General features: G+C 40.1%; 1 protein-coding gene across 1 annotated transcript; it reads left to right on the top strand.

Moving 5' to 3' along the window:
• The first annotated feature begins 2,682 nt into the window (after positions 1 to 2,682).
• On the top strand, positions 2,683 to 17,663 carry st6galnac5b (ST6 (alpha-N-acetyl-neuraminyl-2,3-beta-galactosyl-1,3)-N-acetylgalactosaminide alpha-2,6-sialyltransferase 5b). Its single transcript, XM_063891868.1, has 5 exons — positions 2,683 to 2,916; positions 3,392 to 3,607; positions 12,837 to 13,246; positions 14,765 to 14,872; positions 17,029 to 17,663. The coding sequence occupies exons 1-5, from the start codon at positions 2,896 to 2,898 to the stop codon at positions 17,261 to 17,263; spliced, it is 990 nt and encodes a 329-aa protein (XP_063747938.1). The 5' UTR covers positions 2,683 to 2,895; the 3' UTR covers positions 17,264 to 17,663.
• The last annotated feature ends 1,263 nt before the right edge of the window (positions 17,664 to 18,926 follow it).

Here is an 18,926-nt window from a genome sequence, read left to right on the forward strand (position 1 = left end):
ACCCTTTCTGCAGGTGTTTTAGAAGTGAAAATTGGCAATTGATGCCAACTGTTTCTTCCAAAATAATCGTCTGTTAGCAGCTAATGTAAATCGCTCTACCCTAAGAGACTGCTATGCCATCTAATAACCTTCAGTATAATAGTCATTGAGGGTCTGATTGTTCTTTTCAAGGTATTTCTACAGTGCTAATAAGGCAATTCTGATTAATAAGAGATAGAATTATGTATCTATTGCCATTACCCTCATAACATGGGTGTCACTATTTGTATAATCAGTATATTAGAATATATTTTTTGTCCCCAAAAAAACTGGACCCCTCTACCACTGACATCTTGCATGTGACATGATCCTGTATTGAGCCCACTGTGTCAACACTTAAGGTGCACTCACTTTCCCTGGACTTTTAGTCTTAGCTTGGTTTCTTTACTGACACCCGTAGGCATTTACCGTTCAAGCTGGGGACCTAATAATGAGTAAAAGAGAAACAGCTTTAGGCACAACAAACAGGTGCAGATTATTTCACACTTGTATTGTATTTGGCCCGGCATAGGCAGACAGCCATCTGGATACAAGGTTGGAGTTAATTAAAAAAGTTGTTTTTGTTTCACAGACATTTGTCTTGCTCATGTGTGTGTGAGTTGTGTGTGTGCTCCCCAGAGTTGTGTTTTGAGATGCTTTCAAGACCTCAGGAACAACTCTAATCAAAACACAAAGACAGCAAGAAACCTAATCCTCTTGATTCACAATGATGTTCTGCATTATGATAAACTGATCCTCAGTGATACAGATACTTTGGTGATTAAAATGTTTCACCAATGATTTGGTAACATGGAAGACAGAAAAAAGGTAAAGTTAACTACAAGAACATTCCAATGTACTGCACATTTTATAGAAATACAGCATCATTTCATGCGAAGATGTACCCCGCACAACACTCATATCAGAGCTACTAATTCAAAAAAGGATATTCTACGATTCTCATAAATAATATACTATATTATTAGTTACTCTAAAATAATGGTTCACAATCAGTTATCCTTCATTCCAAGGTAACTCACATGCTTGTTTCCCTAATTGTGCAGTGTCTCCCATGTTTTATATGAATCCCTGTATCAGATAGAAAGCTAATTCACCAAGTGAGACAGTTGTTAAAACTTCTGTAAATCTAGGCTAAACACATAGAAGGGATGACGTGCTGTTCCCACATGTTGCTTTTAAGTAGAACACCCTGATTTCTCTCACAGCATATGGTCTTTTTAGATACTTATTACTTCCCACAAGGCGAGGCGATCTTTTTCAGTTTGTATAGTGAGACCTGTTAAAGGAATGACAAGAACATGGAAGACATATTAAAAAATGAACACAATGATACTGGCTCAGAGGGCGACTATAAAAAGATTTTATTCCCAGCTCCTCCAACAAGATTACAGCCACCAGCAAATCTGAGTCCTATAAGGAGCTTAGCTGCTCAGGTTTCCATGACAAATGAGTAAAATAGCATCCTAAATGGGATGTCCCTAAATCTGCTTGTATCACAAAAATTACAATGTACTATCCCTAACTCCTGTAAAGTAAACTATAGTAATCCTAGCATAATATATAGCAGGATGCTATAAAAATGACAATATAACACATTCAGTGTTAAGATTCAGAACAATATCAGTTTATTCTGAGCAGCATAAGACTCAGTCCGTCCAACAAAAGGCTGTCACTCACAGAACACACTTTACTCATTTTGACATTTAAAGAAATGTCAGTCAGTGAATCACTCCCGCCAAAGTGAAATGTCCAAGTTTTACTGCAGGACCAAAGACATTGTGCCAATATGATAGAGGCTACTAAAATTGTGTTTCATTTCATTTTCATTTCTTATCACAATTATCATCAAATGTTCCTCATTGAATAAACCATTTATATATTTCTTTCAGACAATTTGATCTTTTGTAGTAAAAAAAAAAAGGTTAGCACATTACAGAAGCAAGTTTCTACAGAATTTCCATTGAAATAAATCTATTTGATTGCGTTACAGTACAGAAACATGTCCAGATGGAATAAATCCACGTTATTCAGGAACCATAAGGTGAGAAACAATACTTCAAATTCATCATCTTCATCATTTCATGTAACCCTGTCTGATAGTGGTGATAAAGGCAGCATGCATTGCTCTCACAGACATCATGACCGGTGAGCATGATTATAAACCTGCCATCTCTGTGAAGAAAATGCATCTTAATTTCAATTGAAAAATGGTGAGTGCAGAAGTATAAACGCCATTAAAATCCCTCCCTATAACAAAATGTGGTATGATGAGGCTGACTACAGTTAAGGATGTGAGAAATTACACAATGAGCATATCGATTAACACATGGGAATAATTTGAATAGACAAATGAATGTGATCGTGTATGAAAGCAATAAAGAATGCATCTACCGTTGTGGGGAAATTAGCTATTTAACATTGTGTTTAGAGTAATGACCACCATTTTGATAATTGTGCCTGGAGAAGGAATGATTTTGTGAAATGATATGGTTAGAAATGGCAACACAAATATGTGAAAATGGTTATTATAAACACACATTTGAAAACCACAGACCTCCCTTGAAAACCATTATCATGATGTTAAGTTTGTGATTAATACAGTCTCATGAACCCCCAGTGAACCCTGAAACGAGGTAAGCTGGGAAGCAGAGTTGTTTAGGACCATGAGGAGCGCAGTGTGGAGCGAGGGCGTCCCTGAAGAGGAGAGCATGGGTGAAGAGTAGTGGAGCGTCGTTTTCTGTAGCTGCCTGCTGATCCCAGTGATGCTGACCGCTCAAGTGTTGCATGCTGAAGAGTCCCGACGCTCTGTGAGATAGCTTTTAAGGATGATAGGATGAAGGCTGGAAACGAGGGGAAATGAAGATGAAGATGAGAGTGGTAATTATGAATGAGACATCAGTGTAATATTCATTTTCTGGGGAGGTTTACTGTTTTCTTAAAGTGAGCTGCAGACTGAGCTGGCATCATAGAGTCTACAGTGACCTAATTGCACTTTTTTCTTTCTTTTTTTTTTACAGTAGCTTAAATGTATCTTATCCTGTGTGATCATTCCAAATGAGTTAGCAACAGAAGGGGGAAATAATGAAACATGTACGAATTCAGCAGCTATTTTTGCCCCCGCTCACTGTTGACATGAGCATGTTGAGCGCATCTGAGTGGCACAGCTGACGTTTCATTTGCATCATGCATGAGGAAAAGATCAGCTGCAATTATTGTGGTGCCTCTACTTTGAAATACAGCCTCCAATAAGTATCTTTTCATCCAAAAAAGGAGATCTGATTTCTAAATTAAGTGCCTAAATGTGTGTTTTTATGCCTTTTTCTAACTAAACATCTTTCATGTGTTTCTCCAGTGCCAAGGGCTTAGTGGCATCATCATAGTCACCATGGTTACCAGTTTGATGTTGATATACAACAGCAGCACTGGCGACAGATCGTCTTCCTCATCGGCATCATCAGTACCGTCCCACCGTTCAGATGGTGCTCTGGCAACCACGAAGAAACCAGAGAGACCTCAGAGACCCCCGACAGCAGCACTTGAGGGGTACACAGGTGTCATGGATCGTAAGGTAAATATGCACCATCTGTGAATGTGCACTCATGCTATTTAATGATGCAAAATGATCATGTTGCCTCTGATTCATCCTTGTTCTTCTAAACTTTAGAATATTTATGGTATGTGAGCTCCAAACCTTTGTAATAATAGATGTAAAAGCTACATAGGTAGTGAGAATGAATGAAAGCATTGATATGGGACTATATTGTATTAATTAGGGTCTTTATGCCATTGCATTGGATTGGTCTTTTGTAGGACAAACAGATATGTCCTACTTTCAAAGAAATAAAGTATGCAGGAGTTGTTCAGGTGGGCACACAGCAGAAAACCTTTAACCAACACTACAGATATATTGGATAAACCTCAGCTTGGTTGTGTGATACATCAAAAAACAGAGGCAGTGTTTGGGATTTGGGGGAATAATGCGCTGGAAGGTGAGAAGTGGCTTTTAAATGTGTTGGAGTGAGCTCATAAAGGCTGGCAGTGGAGATACAATAGACATGGATAGCTGAACAAGGTACTTTTGTTGCACTAAGGTAAAAAAAAAACAGAGAAGAGCGCAGGCAGGGGGATTAAATCACTCTATTGGACTGAGATGTGTGTCAGACACATTTTTAGCAATGCATCGATTCAGTCACAGCAATACACACAGTGGCTATCCTTTAACTTGCATTTGGACATACTTGTATCATGCACAAGGCCCTTGAAAATAACCTTGATAGAGACATTATGGTCTCCATCGGGAAATATGACCTGGACTCTACGAAGCTACATCCTTCCCATATATGGCCTCACCACACCTGCAAACAGAAAACATTAAGAGCACAGAAAAATACACAGCAACTTATACACACACACACACACACACACACACACACACACACACACACACACACACACACACACACACACACACACACACACACACACACACACACACACACACACACACACACACACACACACAGCTGAGACAGGCACAAATTAGTTCTTAAAACAATTACATTCTCACCACTGAGATCTGTATCTTATACTAAAAGTACAAAATATTGGATCGATAAAGATTATCTTAACCTTAAGTCAGTAACTGATCCAAGAGAGACTGCCAATGCAAGCTGATCCTAATCCAATAACTTGGATTATAAATATACAGGAAAGTTCCTAAACCTTGCAGTCACTCCATTCATGTTTACAGTCTCCCAAACAGCCTTTAATGAAAAACACTGTTCACCAAGTCAAGATGTATATTTAATTGCTATTAATTTGGACCAACATACTTATTAAACTGAAGTTGGCTGTTTATGTACAAATGCTAGACCGTGATAACCAATTTCTTTGAAATAACTCCCTTACTTCTGAATGATGGATGTTGATGACATTCAGCCTTTAAAGTAACAACATTTTAAATGCACTATGTATCATTTTTTAAATGTAATGAAGAAAAATGGGGCTTAAAACTGGATTAAAAGTCCATTTATGAAAGCTACTGACAGACCAATAGAACGCTTATGTGTGCACAAAAGGGATATGATGCCACTGAAGCTCCGCTGTCCTCACGGTGTTTAAAAACCAAATGCATAATGGCAGTAACATCATCTGTCCACTTTCAACACGTCACAATTCTTAAAGCTTTCATCTCAGCTAATTTAAGAACAGCTGGTCTCAAATCATTGTTCTCAGTTAGATGCTAATTAATAATTACAGAGCTTTTCCGTTGCTGTGGCACTTTTGCAAATGCACGCTATAAAAGGCACCTAATCTGTATTCTGCTGGCATCCAGGTGAAGCAGAGAGACGAGCATTAAAATGTAGAGTTCAGGTATTCACTGAAAAAAAGCTTTTTGAAGCTTCAGGTGCTGCCCTGGTTTCAGGGAGAACTGAGAAAGGGTTTTCTTCCAAAAGGAATTTTGTACATGTCCTTAACCGCCTCCAAGTTAAATGTGATATCAGGATTTAATGTATGGAAGACACAACTGTTATATTTTTTATATTTTATTTCTTCCATTTTTAAGCCAGTGCACTGTTTTTGGCAATATCTGTAAGTCAGACAGTATTTGCACCCGGGTGTAAATAGTCAACAATGCTATTCGCACCCTGGACTTGCTTTAGCGCTTAAAAGCCTACACTTTTCGGCATTATGTGAAAAAGGGAAGGTGTAAAAGGGCTTTGGGGTAGGGTGGGTGTAAAAAGCTGAATGCTTGTGGTGAAGCTATTTACACCCGGGTGCAAATTGACACTACGTAACTGTAAAGTTCTATAAATGTGATCATTGTGTTATCTCTCTTTATGGGAAACATTGTTCAGAATGAAATTGGGGTTTATTACAGCTTTATCGTCCCTTGTGATGCTCTATTAATATTGATTCATCTCTCGAAACAAGTCAAAAGCCAAAATTGCAGTGACCTTACCATCTCTAAATTCTCTGAGTTCTTTATTCTGTTTCTTGTTTCATAATTTATGTTCCCAACATGAAATATTTATTGATAAAAGCACTTAAAACAGGATGGATTTCGACTGCTACTCAGGACACTGCTGCTGTAATCTTTTGGTCTTATGAGGTCCACAGTCAGTAATTCAGAGGCCTAAAATTCAGACCCAGCACAGTGTTACAGTTCATACAGGTAGATAGATCATTCAGTGTGAAAGATAAGCAGTAAGGCACAGCAAAGTGGAAAGTACATAGCGTTTCGCCTCAGAGAGGAGTGGATTTGGAGGGAAAAAATCGTTTTATTGCAGCTTACCCTTCAGGGATAAATAATGATGGTTTGGAAAGATATTTGATCTGGCTGAGGCCTTGACTTCTAGATTTTAATTTCCAGTCAGATATTGTATTGCTCATTAGATCCCTTTAAAGTCAATGAAAAAGGAACATCCATCTAGAGGTTTTACAGCAGCTCTTAAGAGAAATTACAGTTTGTTGCAGTGTGGGAACTTCATTATTCACCATCTTTCTTGACCTTCAACCTCCTCCGGACAGCTGAAGCACTGAAACAGTTGCATAAGCTTAGTGTCCCTCTCCCTCCTCCTCCCATGGGGACTCTTTCTGCTGCTCTCTGTGCTGCTGATGCACCCTCTGACAGAGCGGGTGTGGGTGGGTGCATTGCTCCATAATGTTCTCTACAGGGTCATCTGAGGTGTTGCTGATGATGTAAAATTCTTGGCTCACACACACAGGGTGACACATACACATTAACACAGCAACAGTGCATCCATTTAGACATCCTATGATCCATGCAAATGACCACACATTAATTGTATGCCCTCATCAGAGCTAGGAGTGCTTGGATATGTGAGGATAGCTCTATCTAATGTGCCTGCTGGACAGTGTTTATGACCCGTATTAACTTATGTGCATATTTAGTTTTCATAGTCTGTGATTTCACCAATGTGGGTGATGGTCTGTGGCTGTTTTCCTCATTTATGTTGCAACCAAAAGTTTGCAAAGCATCCATTAGTCACCAAGAACATGTTGCTTTATGTGGCTCAAAGGAGAAAACATTTGGCCTCTCCTTCAACCCTTTCAGTGCTTAATGGTGATGTGAAAATAGCAAAAAGAGCAGCGCTGACAATCCATATGCTGTGAGATCAGGCTTTAAATATATAGTGCACATTCACTGCATCTGGGATATTTTGAGAAACTGAGTCTGTGTTCATTATGCTCCTCTTTGTCTGCCTTCTGCAATGTGTGCAGGTTTTTGAGAGATGTTTTCTGATTGGATTTATTTCTTTTCTTTGACAAGCAACAGTAATTGGAGCTGCAGGGCAGACTAGTATCTTTTAAACACACACACACACACACACACACACACACACACACACACACACACACACACACACACACACACACACACACACACACCTTGAGCGAGAAAGCCTCTTCATTTTTCTGCTGCTCATCTTCTCTCTATTTCTACAATTTTTTTGCCGAATCCAGGTAAAGAGATGTTGACCTTTGAAGAGCTGTCAGCAGAATCAACCTGCTTTGGCCTTTATTTTCTCCAATCACAGAGCCTGTGAGAGCATGAATGTGGATTGTGTGCCTGTGCCAGCTTATGATGTAGTCTATACCTGCTTTTTATTGGCAATACCTCTCTCTGCTCTCACAGCCTTTAATGCAATCAACCTCTGAGAAATTGGTGTCATTGGAAAGTCAATTATACCAGAAATTCTTCCACCTATGCTGATCCCTTTCCATTTAAGCTGCTTTATACAATAGGTATTATTGAACTTAATGGATGATGCTTCGGCATGTGCACATTGAAGTTCTACTCAAAGTGAGATCCTGTAAAACAGATTACTATGAGGCGTCATCTTAAGATTGACTTTACTGTCCCTATTTGTGATCATGCCTACACCTGGTATTAACAGGTCTTCATGTCTTCGTGACAATTCCTGCAAACTGATGAGCTTTGACTGTGCAACTTAGTTTGGTGTGACTGTCAAGACTTGCTAGCTAACGTTTTCCACGCACCTTTTTGTCAAAAGCACTCTAACTCCTTATTATACATGTGCTACTAAATGGACAAGGTGAATGGCAAGAGCTGTCTGGCAGGAAGTCTTGAATATTCTGAATACCAGCCACCCATTGTTTCCTATCTTCCCATCAAAGTGCTCCTAACGAGGCTACGTACTTTGAGATGCTGCCACCCCCTTCTCTCCTTTTGACTGGATGCAGAATTAGACAGGCACCTTGATTATCTCGCCTCTATTCCCTCAAATTGAGAACAGAGCAAGTTTGCGGCTTTAAAGTCTGTTACCAGGAGGAGCTTAACGAGATGTCAACTGTCAGGAGGATTTTGGGGTAATTAATTGACTTCTGAGAAAAGAAAGCAGCTGATCATTAAACCTTCACACCACACTATACATGTGTCACTCAATCCCCCTCTGCTTTCACTTGAGCCATTAGCCTAATTCTGTGTGCTCCAGAACGTGTACAATTACTGATATGGTAATGATCAACATTTAAATAATGTGTGCCACTGTAAGTAAATACATCTGGCCGCTGCTCACATGAAATGGATTTGACTTTAAAGGATAACATGGAAGATAAAAAAAAACTCCTATTCCTTCAAAGCTAAATGTGTCTCCTGAGCCACAGACCTTTATCGAAGCATTGTTGCACAGTGTGACATTTACCTCCATCTTTATGTTGCATGTTGCCATCTAACCCACGCACAACAAGCTTTCACAGATAAATATGCAGCTGCACAGCACATTTGGTGCTAAAAACAGTCCCTAACGAATGAATGCATCGTTCCTTTTTGAGTAGAATTTGCGACCGAATACTGTACTACAAAATTATGTAGCCTATAAAAAACGAGAATATCATTTTTTGAGCCGGTTTCTAAAGATTTGTGGGAGAACAAATGCATTTATGGATAAGAGGCAGACAAAGGCAAGTGCAAGTGTGAAAATATTGAGAAATGGATTGTAACATATTGTCGGTTAAGAGCTACGTCTGAAATCACTCAGTCTAGGTGTGTGGGAGAAGAGCATGAAGTGATAAGTAGCCCATCAGTGTGTGTGTGTGTGGGTGTGTGTGTGTGTGTGTGTGTGTGTTTGAGGGAAATGTTGTTCTCTGAAGTGCTACAAAAGTACACTATTTAAATGCAGTTCCATTGAACACAACAGCCAGCCTATAGTTTATACTGTAGTGAGTGATACATTTATATGTAGGACACTTATGAATCATCATCAGGACCCTATGGAACTGTGGGACAAAGCCATCATTTTTTATGGGATTCATTGACAATATGAAATATAGAATAACACCAGCCTTATCACGGTGAAAAATGACAAGCGGATCATTTTTGCTCTTTACTAAAGACTCCTCTCTGACCTCTCAATAGCTCGGTGTTTCCAAGTCTGTTTCTTGCTGTCCACACTATCATACTGATGAGTGTGTGGGCAGTAATCGACTGGGACTGGAAGTGGAGCCATACCCCCTGTGTCTTCTTCTTCTGCTGCTTTTAACGCCTCGTCCTTTCATTCAGGTTCATACAGATGTTTTTACAGGCATACCTGTTCACCTAATCCTTCTTTCATGGCAAGCCTGATATTGCCTCTAGAGGAATAATTCCCAGCCACTTTTTAAGATGGATCATTTTAGTACAAGCGCACTAACTATTAAGAAACTATTCTAATGTATTTTTTATAAACTTCCTTCTGAAATTGATGAATATATGATACATTTGGAGATGTCTTAACAACGTAATGACTGTCTCTCTTTAGTCCATTTGGCATCGGAGTTCACTGAATGGCCTCGTAAAGTTGATTAAACCAAGGAAGTGTTAGCTTATGAGGTCATGCCTTATTAATGAAGGTAGACAACCCTGTGTCTGCATGATAAAGTGTGCTGGAGTCAGCGTGTGCTCAAGTGCTAGTTTGCTCACAAATTAAAGTACCGCTGTGTTAATTCAAGGTTGATTACAAGTTAAATTCTGCCTGCTGAAATATGCAAAACACCACTCTTCATCTATTTATTCATACAGCAGTGCTAGGTCAAAACTGCCGCTTCCTGCCGTCTGAAATATCACCACTTGATTGTGGATGCCCTTCTCAATGTGATACACAGTGTATAAGTGGCTATTTCCCACATCATCAAGCTGTCAGAAGCTCGGGGAGCTGGCTCTGGAGCTTCAGCATCACTGTCAAGGACACTTTTTAGTATTTCACCAGCACTTCACACTACAACACTGTCCATGTAGCCTTGAGTTGTGTTTGACACATTCCCTGAAAATAACTAGAAGTTTCTTGGAAGTAACTGTTTGGATGGCATCGAGGGGGAGAAGGCTCTATCTGTTGTATGTAGAAGAAGAAAAACAGCTGAAAGGACAATGATTTTTTTCCAAGCTACTGCAGGGTTTGTGCAGTGAAGTGCGTAATTTACTTCAGTCAACCTGTTATTGAGGGAGGGGGTCTGCAGACAGAGAGGGCAAACACACTCCAGCAAGAAATACTGTGTAGTATGGGATTGTGTGCGTGGTAGCACATATAAAGTAGTACAACTGGACTTGGATCTTGACACTTTCTAGACAGTTGCAGACTCTTGCAAGAGAAACGTGTGTGACAACATCTGGGAAATCATCAAACTCAGATGCAGAACTACACACACACACACACACACACACACACACACACACACACATACACACACACACACACACACACACCAGATTATCAGTCAGTGTGGGGTCACAGAGGTAGTGAGAGTATTATAAATATAGCAGTTGAAGCAGCGAAGCCTGTGGCGCTGGTAATATCACCTGTATGCACACTCACACTGGCAATTATTCCTGAAGAGGCAATATCAGGCTTGCCATGAAAGAAGGATTAGGTGAACAGGTACGCCTGTAAATACATCTGTATGAACCTTTGTTGAGAGGACACAGAATCAGCCAAATTGGCTGAAAAACAGGTAAAAAATAGCCGCCACACTGTGAAAGGACGAGGCGTTAAAAGCAGCAGAAGAAGAAGACACAGGGGGTATGGCTCCACTTCCAGTCCCAGTCGATTACCGCCCACACACTCATCAGTATGATCCTGTTTTTACACTTCCCAGGGGAAACCAGGATCATAATTGCTTTCTGAGAAAACCCTATCAGTCAGCCTCTTGTATCACTCCAGAGCCTCCAAACCACCAGCCCCTACCTGCCCCCCCCCCTCCCTTTTTCAATTTAAGAAGCATAGAGAGTAAAAACCAGCAGGAAACAGACTTGGAAACGCCGAGCTATTGAGAGGTCAGAGAGGAGTCATTAGTAAAGAGCAAAAATGATCCGCTTGTCATTTTTCACCGTGATTAGGCTGGTGTTATTCTATATTTCATATTGTCAATGAATCCCATAAAAAATGATGGCTTTGTCCCACAGTTCCATAGGGTCCTGATGATGATACACACACACACACACACTGGCTCCGAGTTTCCCACCCCAGAACCTCAGAGCACAGTTGTGAATGCCAATGTGCCTCTCTTTTAAAGTTGAGAATAATTCATGTGAAGTGTCTCTGGGTTTTCCTGTCGGATCACTCAATACAAGGTTGCCTTTTCCAACTTGGAAAACCTGGTTAGACACACAAAAAATAGTACCTGGTCAATACAACGCAGACCAACACAACAGCACTGCAATGCACCTTTACAAAGCTAGACAACTGCTGAATGCATTGCTTGTTGCGTTGCTCTTAGGTTGTGTTTGACTGAATAAATATACCGGCTAATGTGTATTCATGGTTTTCCAACAAAATCAAAGTAGTGCACTGAATGGCCTCTGCTCTGCTGTCAACCTGCATTGCATTTGAATAATAGGATACCTGACAGAACAGCATATTACTCGCCGCTCCACTCTGTGCCAGCTACACTTTGTTTGGGTCCTCTGAGGCTGCAGATGACAGCATAATCATGATATTAAAGGGCAGGATACAGACTGTAAATTGGGACTGCTTTCAGCTGAAGTCGTGTGTGTGTGTGTGTGTGTGTGTGTGTGTGTGTGTGTGTGTGTGTGTGTGTGTGTGTGTGTGTGTGTGTGTGTGTGTGTGTGTGTGTGTGTGTGTGTGTGTGTGTGTGTGTGTGTGTATGTGTGTGATGTATTGATACAAATCTACATTGCCCTATGAATATAAATCAAAAAAGCTTGAAATTGAATTCCAAACTTTTATCAGAGATGCTATAGATCAAACTTGGGGAGAGTGCTGTTGTCATGGCTCTGTGCGCTTTTTCTACAAATTGTGCTGAACTCATTTTAGGGTCATTCAATTTGCAAGTATGTCTTGATCTTGCTGGCAGCACTGCACAGATCCAAACCCCTTAAGCCTGTTGCTACTTTAAACTTTCGTTACTTTAAAACATGGTGGCTTCGTGAAGGCTATATCAGTCTTTCAGATTTTGATGATCCCTGACTTTCTTACAGGTACTTGTGGTTTTAAGGGCACTTTCTGTTTACCAGCAAATGTTGGCATGCCAACACGTTAACCTGGGATGCTGAGCAGGGAAAATATTATGCCTATTCAACATCAGTCTGTTAGCATTGTCAAAGTGAGCTTGTTAGCATTGAATCTTGACTTTGTTCAGACATCGTTAACTTTGAATTGCCTCTGAAAATACAAATACATCCTACTGTTATATTTTTAAACATGGATTTAGTGGCAGAAAATGTGATGGCTTAATAGAACCAGGTTTGCCTACCTGTATTCAATATGTTCTGTATAAAAGAAAAAGTATTTCTGACCTTTAACCTTTGATCTCTACAGCCTCTGAAGATGCACTGCAGGACATGTGCTCTGGTGACCAGCTCCGGCCAGCTAACTGGGAGCAAGAGAGGTGAAGAGATCGACCGCAATGAGTGTGTAATCCGTATGAATGACGCCCCCAGCATCAATTATCAGCGGGATGTCGGTCAACGCACAAACCTGCGTGTCGTGGCCCACTCCAGCCTGCAGAGAGTGCTGAGGAGCCGACAGCAGCTGCTCAACGCGAGCCAGGACACGGTGTTCATCTTCTGGGGACCCAGCAGCTGCATGAGGCGGGATGGGAAAGGTCATGTTTACGACAACCTCCGGCTGTTAAACCAGCTTCTGCCAAGGCTGAAAGTCTACATCATTTCTCGGATCAAGATGCTAAAGTTTGATGAACTGTTTAAAAAGGAAACGGGGATTGATAGGTAAATGCACACAGAATCAGACCTGTCTTTTTGAGGTTTGTTTTTAAGACCTTTTTTGAAGAGATGTGAAAATAAACTTAGAAACACTATGGCCACTAACTTGCAGTGAGGGCAGAGCTCTAAAAAACTGAAGAAAAAGTCAGAGCTCCTAGACACACACATCATAATTAAGTAGGATTTAGTGTGTTATCACAGAAAGGATTTTAAGGGATTTGAGTCATGCAAAGTTCAAAGTTGACCCACTGCTGCCAGAATGAGGGAGAGTATTACAATGCATTTCTAATATAGTGCTGCCAGTAAGTAAGAGCTTTACAGAAATGTCTCAACATAGGAAGAAACATTCATTTTATGTCAATCTTATTTGAGCAATGGGTAAGAACTGACTAATTACTTAAGGTTAGAAATAGGAAACTACTGGAAAGATACCCAATGGATGAATAAGAATGACCTTTGTATTCTTTTACTGAGCAATGATAATGGGGAGTAGCTCATTCAGCATCCTTTATGCAAAGAAGTGTCACAGTTGCCCAGTTCTTCTTGAATCAGCTAAAAAGAAATTGAATTCCTACTTGCAATTTATTCTGATGGAATTTAGCTTTGGTTCCCAGCTTCTCACCAAGTTGTCTTTTTATTATTAGAGTCAAAACCTTCAAAACATGTTATTGTTTCAGGGAACTTCAGAAGTAAACACATGTTTGAAGATGTTTAGCACGTAATACCCTACAGCAATTGTTTCCCTTAACTGACAGAGGATTTACCATTTACATTTTTCAGATGCAGGTGAAATGCTAATCAACATAAATGGAAGAAAATTGCGGTACGGTAAAGGATGTTGATGTACTGAGACCACCCTTAATTCAAGGCACTTCCTTTGTTAATACTGAGTATCAGGCCCGGCCCTGACCAATGTGCTGCCCTAGTCAAGATTTCAGCTTGCACCCTGTGAGCGTAGGTTCAGACATCGTTAGTAGTTAAAAATAAATAAAGAACTTTTTTTTTCTTCCCCCCCTATTTACGGCGCCCCCCCATGGATGGATGCACCCTTAGCATTCACCTATACTGCCTATGCCCAGGGCCGGCCCTGCTGAGTATCAAACAGCTTCTTGCCTTTAACACATGACAGTCACATGTGTCTTTTTTGATGCAGGTACTTGTACTGTCGCACAAAATAAGAGCTAAACAAAAGAAGACATTTGTCACTGTCAATCTATAAACTCATTTGCATTTGAACAGTAAGCCAGCGGGAAGATGAGAGGACTTTGCATATGAATGGGGAATTGAATAACTTCAGCTTTCATGCAAGCGTTGTCTGAATACATGTATTTCTCATTGATACTTTTTCAGGCATGAAAACAAAGAAAGTCTTTCTTCACTCTCTGACTTTGTCTCTGAAAAGATGAATGATCAAATGAAAGCTATTTGTTTCATATCTTTCATCTTTTTATTTTATTTGATCAGATAGTCTTTTTGGTACTCCAATTATATAAACTAAAATGTAAATGTTCTCTTGTATTTCAGGAAGAGCTCCAACTCCTGGCTCAGCACCGGCTGGTTCACCATGGCTATAGCTGTGGAGCTGTGTGACAGGATCAACGTGTACGGCATGGTGCCTCCTGATTTCTGCAGGTAGGTCTTTTATTAAAATGAGTTGCCTAGCTTTTTGAATCCATCTTTGCACATGGTAACTGAAAAGGATAAGATAGATTCCTTTGATATTTTAACTTAGACACCAGCAAAACATGTCATGCTTCTGGAGTCTGCTCACCTGTTCTCTTTTATCTCTGTTTTGGTCTCTAGCAACTAGTGTTGTCTGGTTCTGTGTAGTGGTGTGCAGGTAGTGTACACAGGGTTTAATTTTCTAATGAGAATCAGCTGCTAAGAAGAGTCCATTTCAATCTTCCACCAATATGTGTTGGAGCTTATGAAAGCCTCTTTCCAAATATTATTCTTATCAATTCTGTTTGACATTGAAATGCAGAAGATATTTAATCTTTAATTATCTTTGACAAAGGAACAAAGCGATGTCCCTTTTTTTGTCAGTTTCTTAGCAACAGCAACAATATTGTGTCCTTGGATTTTCAGGTCAAAAACGCTTCCTCCCTGGTTTCAATTAAAGGCACCATGATACAAAATATCTCAATTACAGGCACATTTTTCAAACAAATGGCAATGACGAAAGACTTTCACTTAAATTTCACATTTTTCTTTTAAAATGTTCATATTCTGCTCATCTTCAGGTTCATATTTGTATTTTGTGTCTCTCCTGGGACATGTCTCCATGCTTTAATGTTCAAAAAGCTCTTTATTTTTCTCATACTGCCTGTGCTGCAGCACCTCTTTTCGCCCTCTGTCTGAAACCAGAGCCCAGTCTGCTCTGATTGGGTAGCTGGCCAGCTCTGGTGTGATTGGTCAACCACTTAGAGATATCCCACCCCTTAGCCTATGACGTACAATGTGTCGGAGCGAAGCCAATACAAGCGAGTGTTACATAGTGATGTCACTTTGTTATGGAAGTAAAGAAAGGAGTCGAATGGAGGCGTTTCAGGCAGGGGGGGGAGTGTGTGGGAGGGAAACTACCTCTCAACGAACACAGGGATTTTAGGCTTTGCAGACCATTTACATGCACAAAAACCTATATAACACACTACAGGAAATGGGAAACCCCCCAAAGCATAATGGGCCTCTTTAATATACCATTAATCATATGAAGAAAGACTATGGTGCAACAGAAACTCTAACAAAGAAGCAACCAAATAGTAATAACAAAAATAATACGACAACAGTTTTTACTAAACGTAAACATTATCCAAAAAACCCTTTTAAAGAGTTGCTCTGCGCTACGTCCTGTTTCATCAGTCACATTTTACACCCAAGACACCATCACAGTTCCTCATCGTCAGGACTCACTTTGTCACATCGTGTTTTAAAAAGTGGGGCAAATATTGCATGAGATGGACAGGACACTCTCTTCTGTTGCAGATCGACTCTGTGATTCACTGTGTGCTGACAGCGTGGGTGTATTTCTACATCCAAACCAAAACCAAAATCTTGTTTAATACATCTTTAATGACCTTACGTTTCATTTAGCATATCCAAAGCGACAATACAGTGCAATAAACCGTAAAGATACAATCTCAGAACAAAAAGGAAATGCAGACATGTTCCTGTCCAAGTAGCCAAACCATTGTAAGGTGCATTAATATCAAAGGGGCTTTATTTTATTTCTACATTGTAAGCTGTACTGTTCTGTAGGCTAGTACTTTCAGTGTGAATCTATACGCCCACAGCATGAATTTACTTTCTATGGTTATTTAGTTCTTTTGTTTATTCTGTAGCTTTCGTATATGTTCAAGAGTTGTTTACTGATTATGTAATTTGGTACTCCTTAAGCCAAGGTTAACAGGAAATATACAATTGATTTGAATAAGGATACTCTCACATAAATACATGCTAAGGAAACAAAGGACTGCCTGACATATTAATGTATTCATGAAGAAACGCAGGGCAGAAAGAAGTGCCTCTCAGCGGAATCTTCCTCTGAGCTTGGCGTGAATATCAGAGGATTAAGATGTTGAATAATGATCACATCTGTTAGCTTAGATTCTTCTGATCTTCCAGTGTTTTCTTTGTTCTTCTCCCACAATTTCTCCCCTCCTGTGACTTGCTTCCTCTAACCCACCCTCATCTCCAAATTACCCCCACGCTGTTTCCCACATTCTCCCTCACACTTTGAATTTCATGCCTTTATCTTTTCTCTCTTGTCTCCTCTCTTCTCCCTGTAGATCGCCCTCTCCTCCCTCCTTGCCGTATCATTACTACGAGCCCTCGGGACCAGACGAGTGCTCCATGTACTTGTCCCATGAGAGGAGCCGACGAGGAAGCCACCATCGCTTCATCACGGAGAAGACTGTGTTTGCAAACTGGGCTCGAACCCTCAACATCCACTTTCACCAGCCGGACTGGAAGCCAGCTGCTGTCATGAACAGCTCATACACTCCTGTTCCAGCTGGATCCTGAGATTCAGATGATCCCCAGAAGTGTGTGTGGACGGTCTCCAGATCAGCGTGCAGATTTCCCTCTCTGGACTACATGAATGCATTAGACAGCAGTAGGAGGCAACTGTTGTGCCTGTTAGCTTAAGCAGCTTGGCAGAATGGGATCATTGCATAATAGCAGCACAAAGCCCCAACAATTCTTTGGAAGTGTTACTATAATGGGTTGCATTTCATACAGGCGTCAAAGCCATGGAGGATGGTTGAAGTGTTTTATTTACTCTGTGTCGAGCTGCTCTAACAACACTCGAGCTGTCAGACAATGAGGCAGCACACCTCTGAATTAACTGCAGTGTGACTAGGTTCAACACTCACAACTCATTGAGGACACTGAGGTCATGTCCTCATCATTTCCTGTTTATCACAAGTTTACAATCACGCACAAATAAATCGTGTTTTTTCAAAGATGATTTGGATTTTTTTTGCAGTGACTGTGTTCAATTCTTGAAACGCTTTCATGCCTTTTCAACAAACATTCTCACTACAAAACATCACATAGAAAACATGGTAACAGCTCCAATTGCAGACCTCACGTGTTTAAGGTTGTAATATATATTCATTATTTGTATGTCAGTGACAAATCAAGCCCATGACATTGCAGTAGGCATCTTATTTTAAAGCTATACAGGAGTTAACTACAATAAATTCAAGGATAGTCAACTACACAACCAGGACCAAAAAGCAGATGTAGAAGTAATGTATGCTGAGAATTATTATGTGTTACTGACTACTCAAACAGGAAGTGATCCACAAGCAGACTCCAAAGTTATCATGAAGCAAATGCTGTGACATTCAAACTATATGAAGCGATGCTGTGTTGTAAGGATGCACATCTGTAAAATAAAGAAACTATCATATTTTTTGAGAAATGAATTTAAAGGATTTAACAGTTCCTCAGCAGATGTTTTTTTTTGTTGTATAATATCAGGGGGAAATATGATACAATAAGACAATAATATGTCCAAAAAAATCTTAAAAAATACACTGTTTTTGTTGTTCTGCGGATTATTTGGACTCTTGATATTATTTCTAAAATCCTGGTGACAGCCCACTGTGCAATTTGATAAAACTCGGTAAAAAAAACAAGCATTAAATCCAAGAAAGGAGCTGTGATAACTCAAATCAGAGAAATGTAGGTGAAACACACTTTGTAAAAGTCAAATTAAATCAGCGTAATGCCTCTTTAAACCACAACTTCCTATTTTTACATAATAAAGATCATTGACACACGACAAGTATTTTATTTGATTTCATTTTGCATACTTACATGCATTCATTTAAAAATCATGTACTGTACAGAATATTTTCTAATATAATCCTCCTAAATCATATCGAGAGACTGCAGTGGAATCTGTATTGCTGTGTACCAGATGGCCCCCCAGAAAGGTCCTGCCAACCAATGTGTCTGATACTGGAGGACATGATTTGTCCTGTTTTTAAAGCCAAATGTCCCTCAAAAGCAATCCAACTGCAACACTGATATAAATTATTACATCAAAGTGTCCCGAGCAGCCTCTCCAATCCTGACCTACGGGCTTCTGTCTCAACCTCTTCAACATAAAGAGGGGAGCTGCTTGTTAACAAGGGATTATACTGTGCTATCCAACCATGTCTCCGGGGCGAGAGGA

The sequence above is a fragment of the Eleginops maclovinus genome, chromosome 9 (assembly GCF_036324505.1).
Source record: "Eleginops maclovinus isolate JMC-PN-2008 ecotype Puerto Natales chromosome 9, JC_Emac_rtc_rv5, whole genome shotgun sequence".
Taxonomy (NCBI): Eukaryota; Metazoa; Chordata; class Actinopteri; order Perciformes; family Eleginopidae; genus Eleginops; species Eleginops maclovinus.

Coding starts and splice junctions, on each gene's coding strand:
- st6galnac5b (XM_063891868.1), top strand. CDS start 2,896: ATGAAGATGAAGATGAGAGTG. Junction 3,608..12,836: donor CAGGTGTCATGGATCGTAAG/GTAAATATGCAC, acceptor TGATCTCTACAG/CCTCTGAAGATGCACTGCAG. Junction 13,247..14,764: donor AAGGAAACGGGGATTGATAG/GTAAATGCACAC, acceptor CTTGTATTTCAG/GAAGAGCTCCAACTCCTGGC.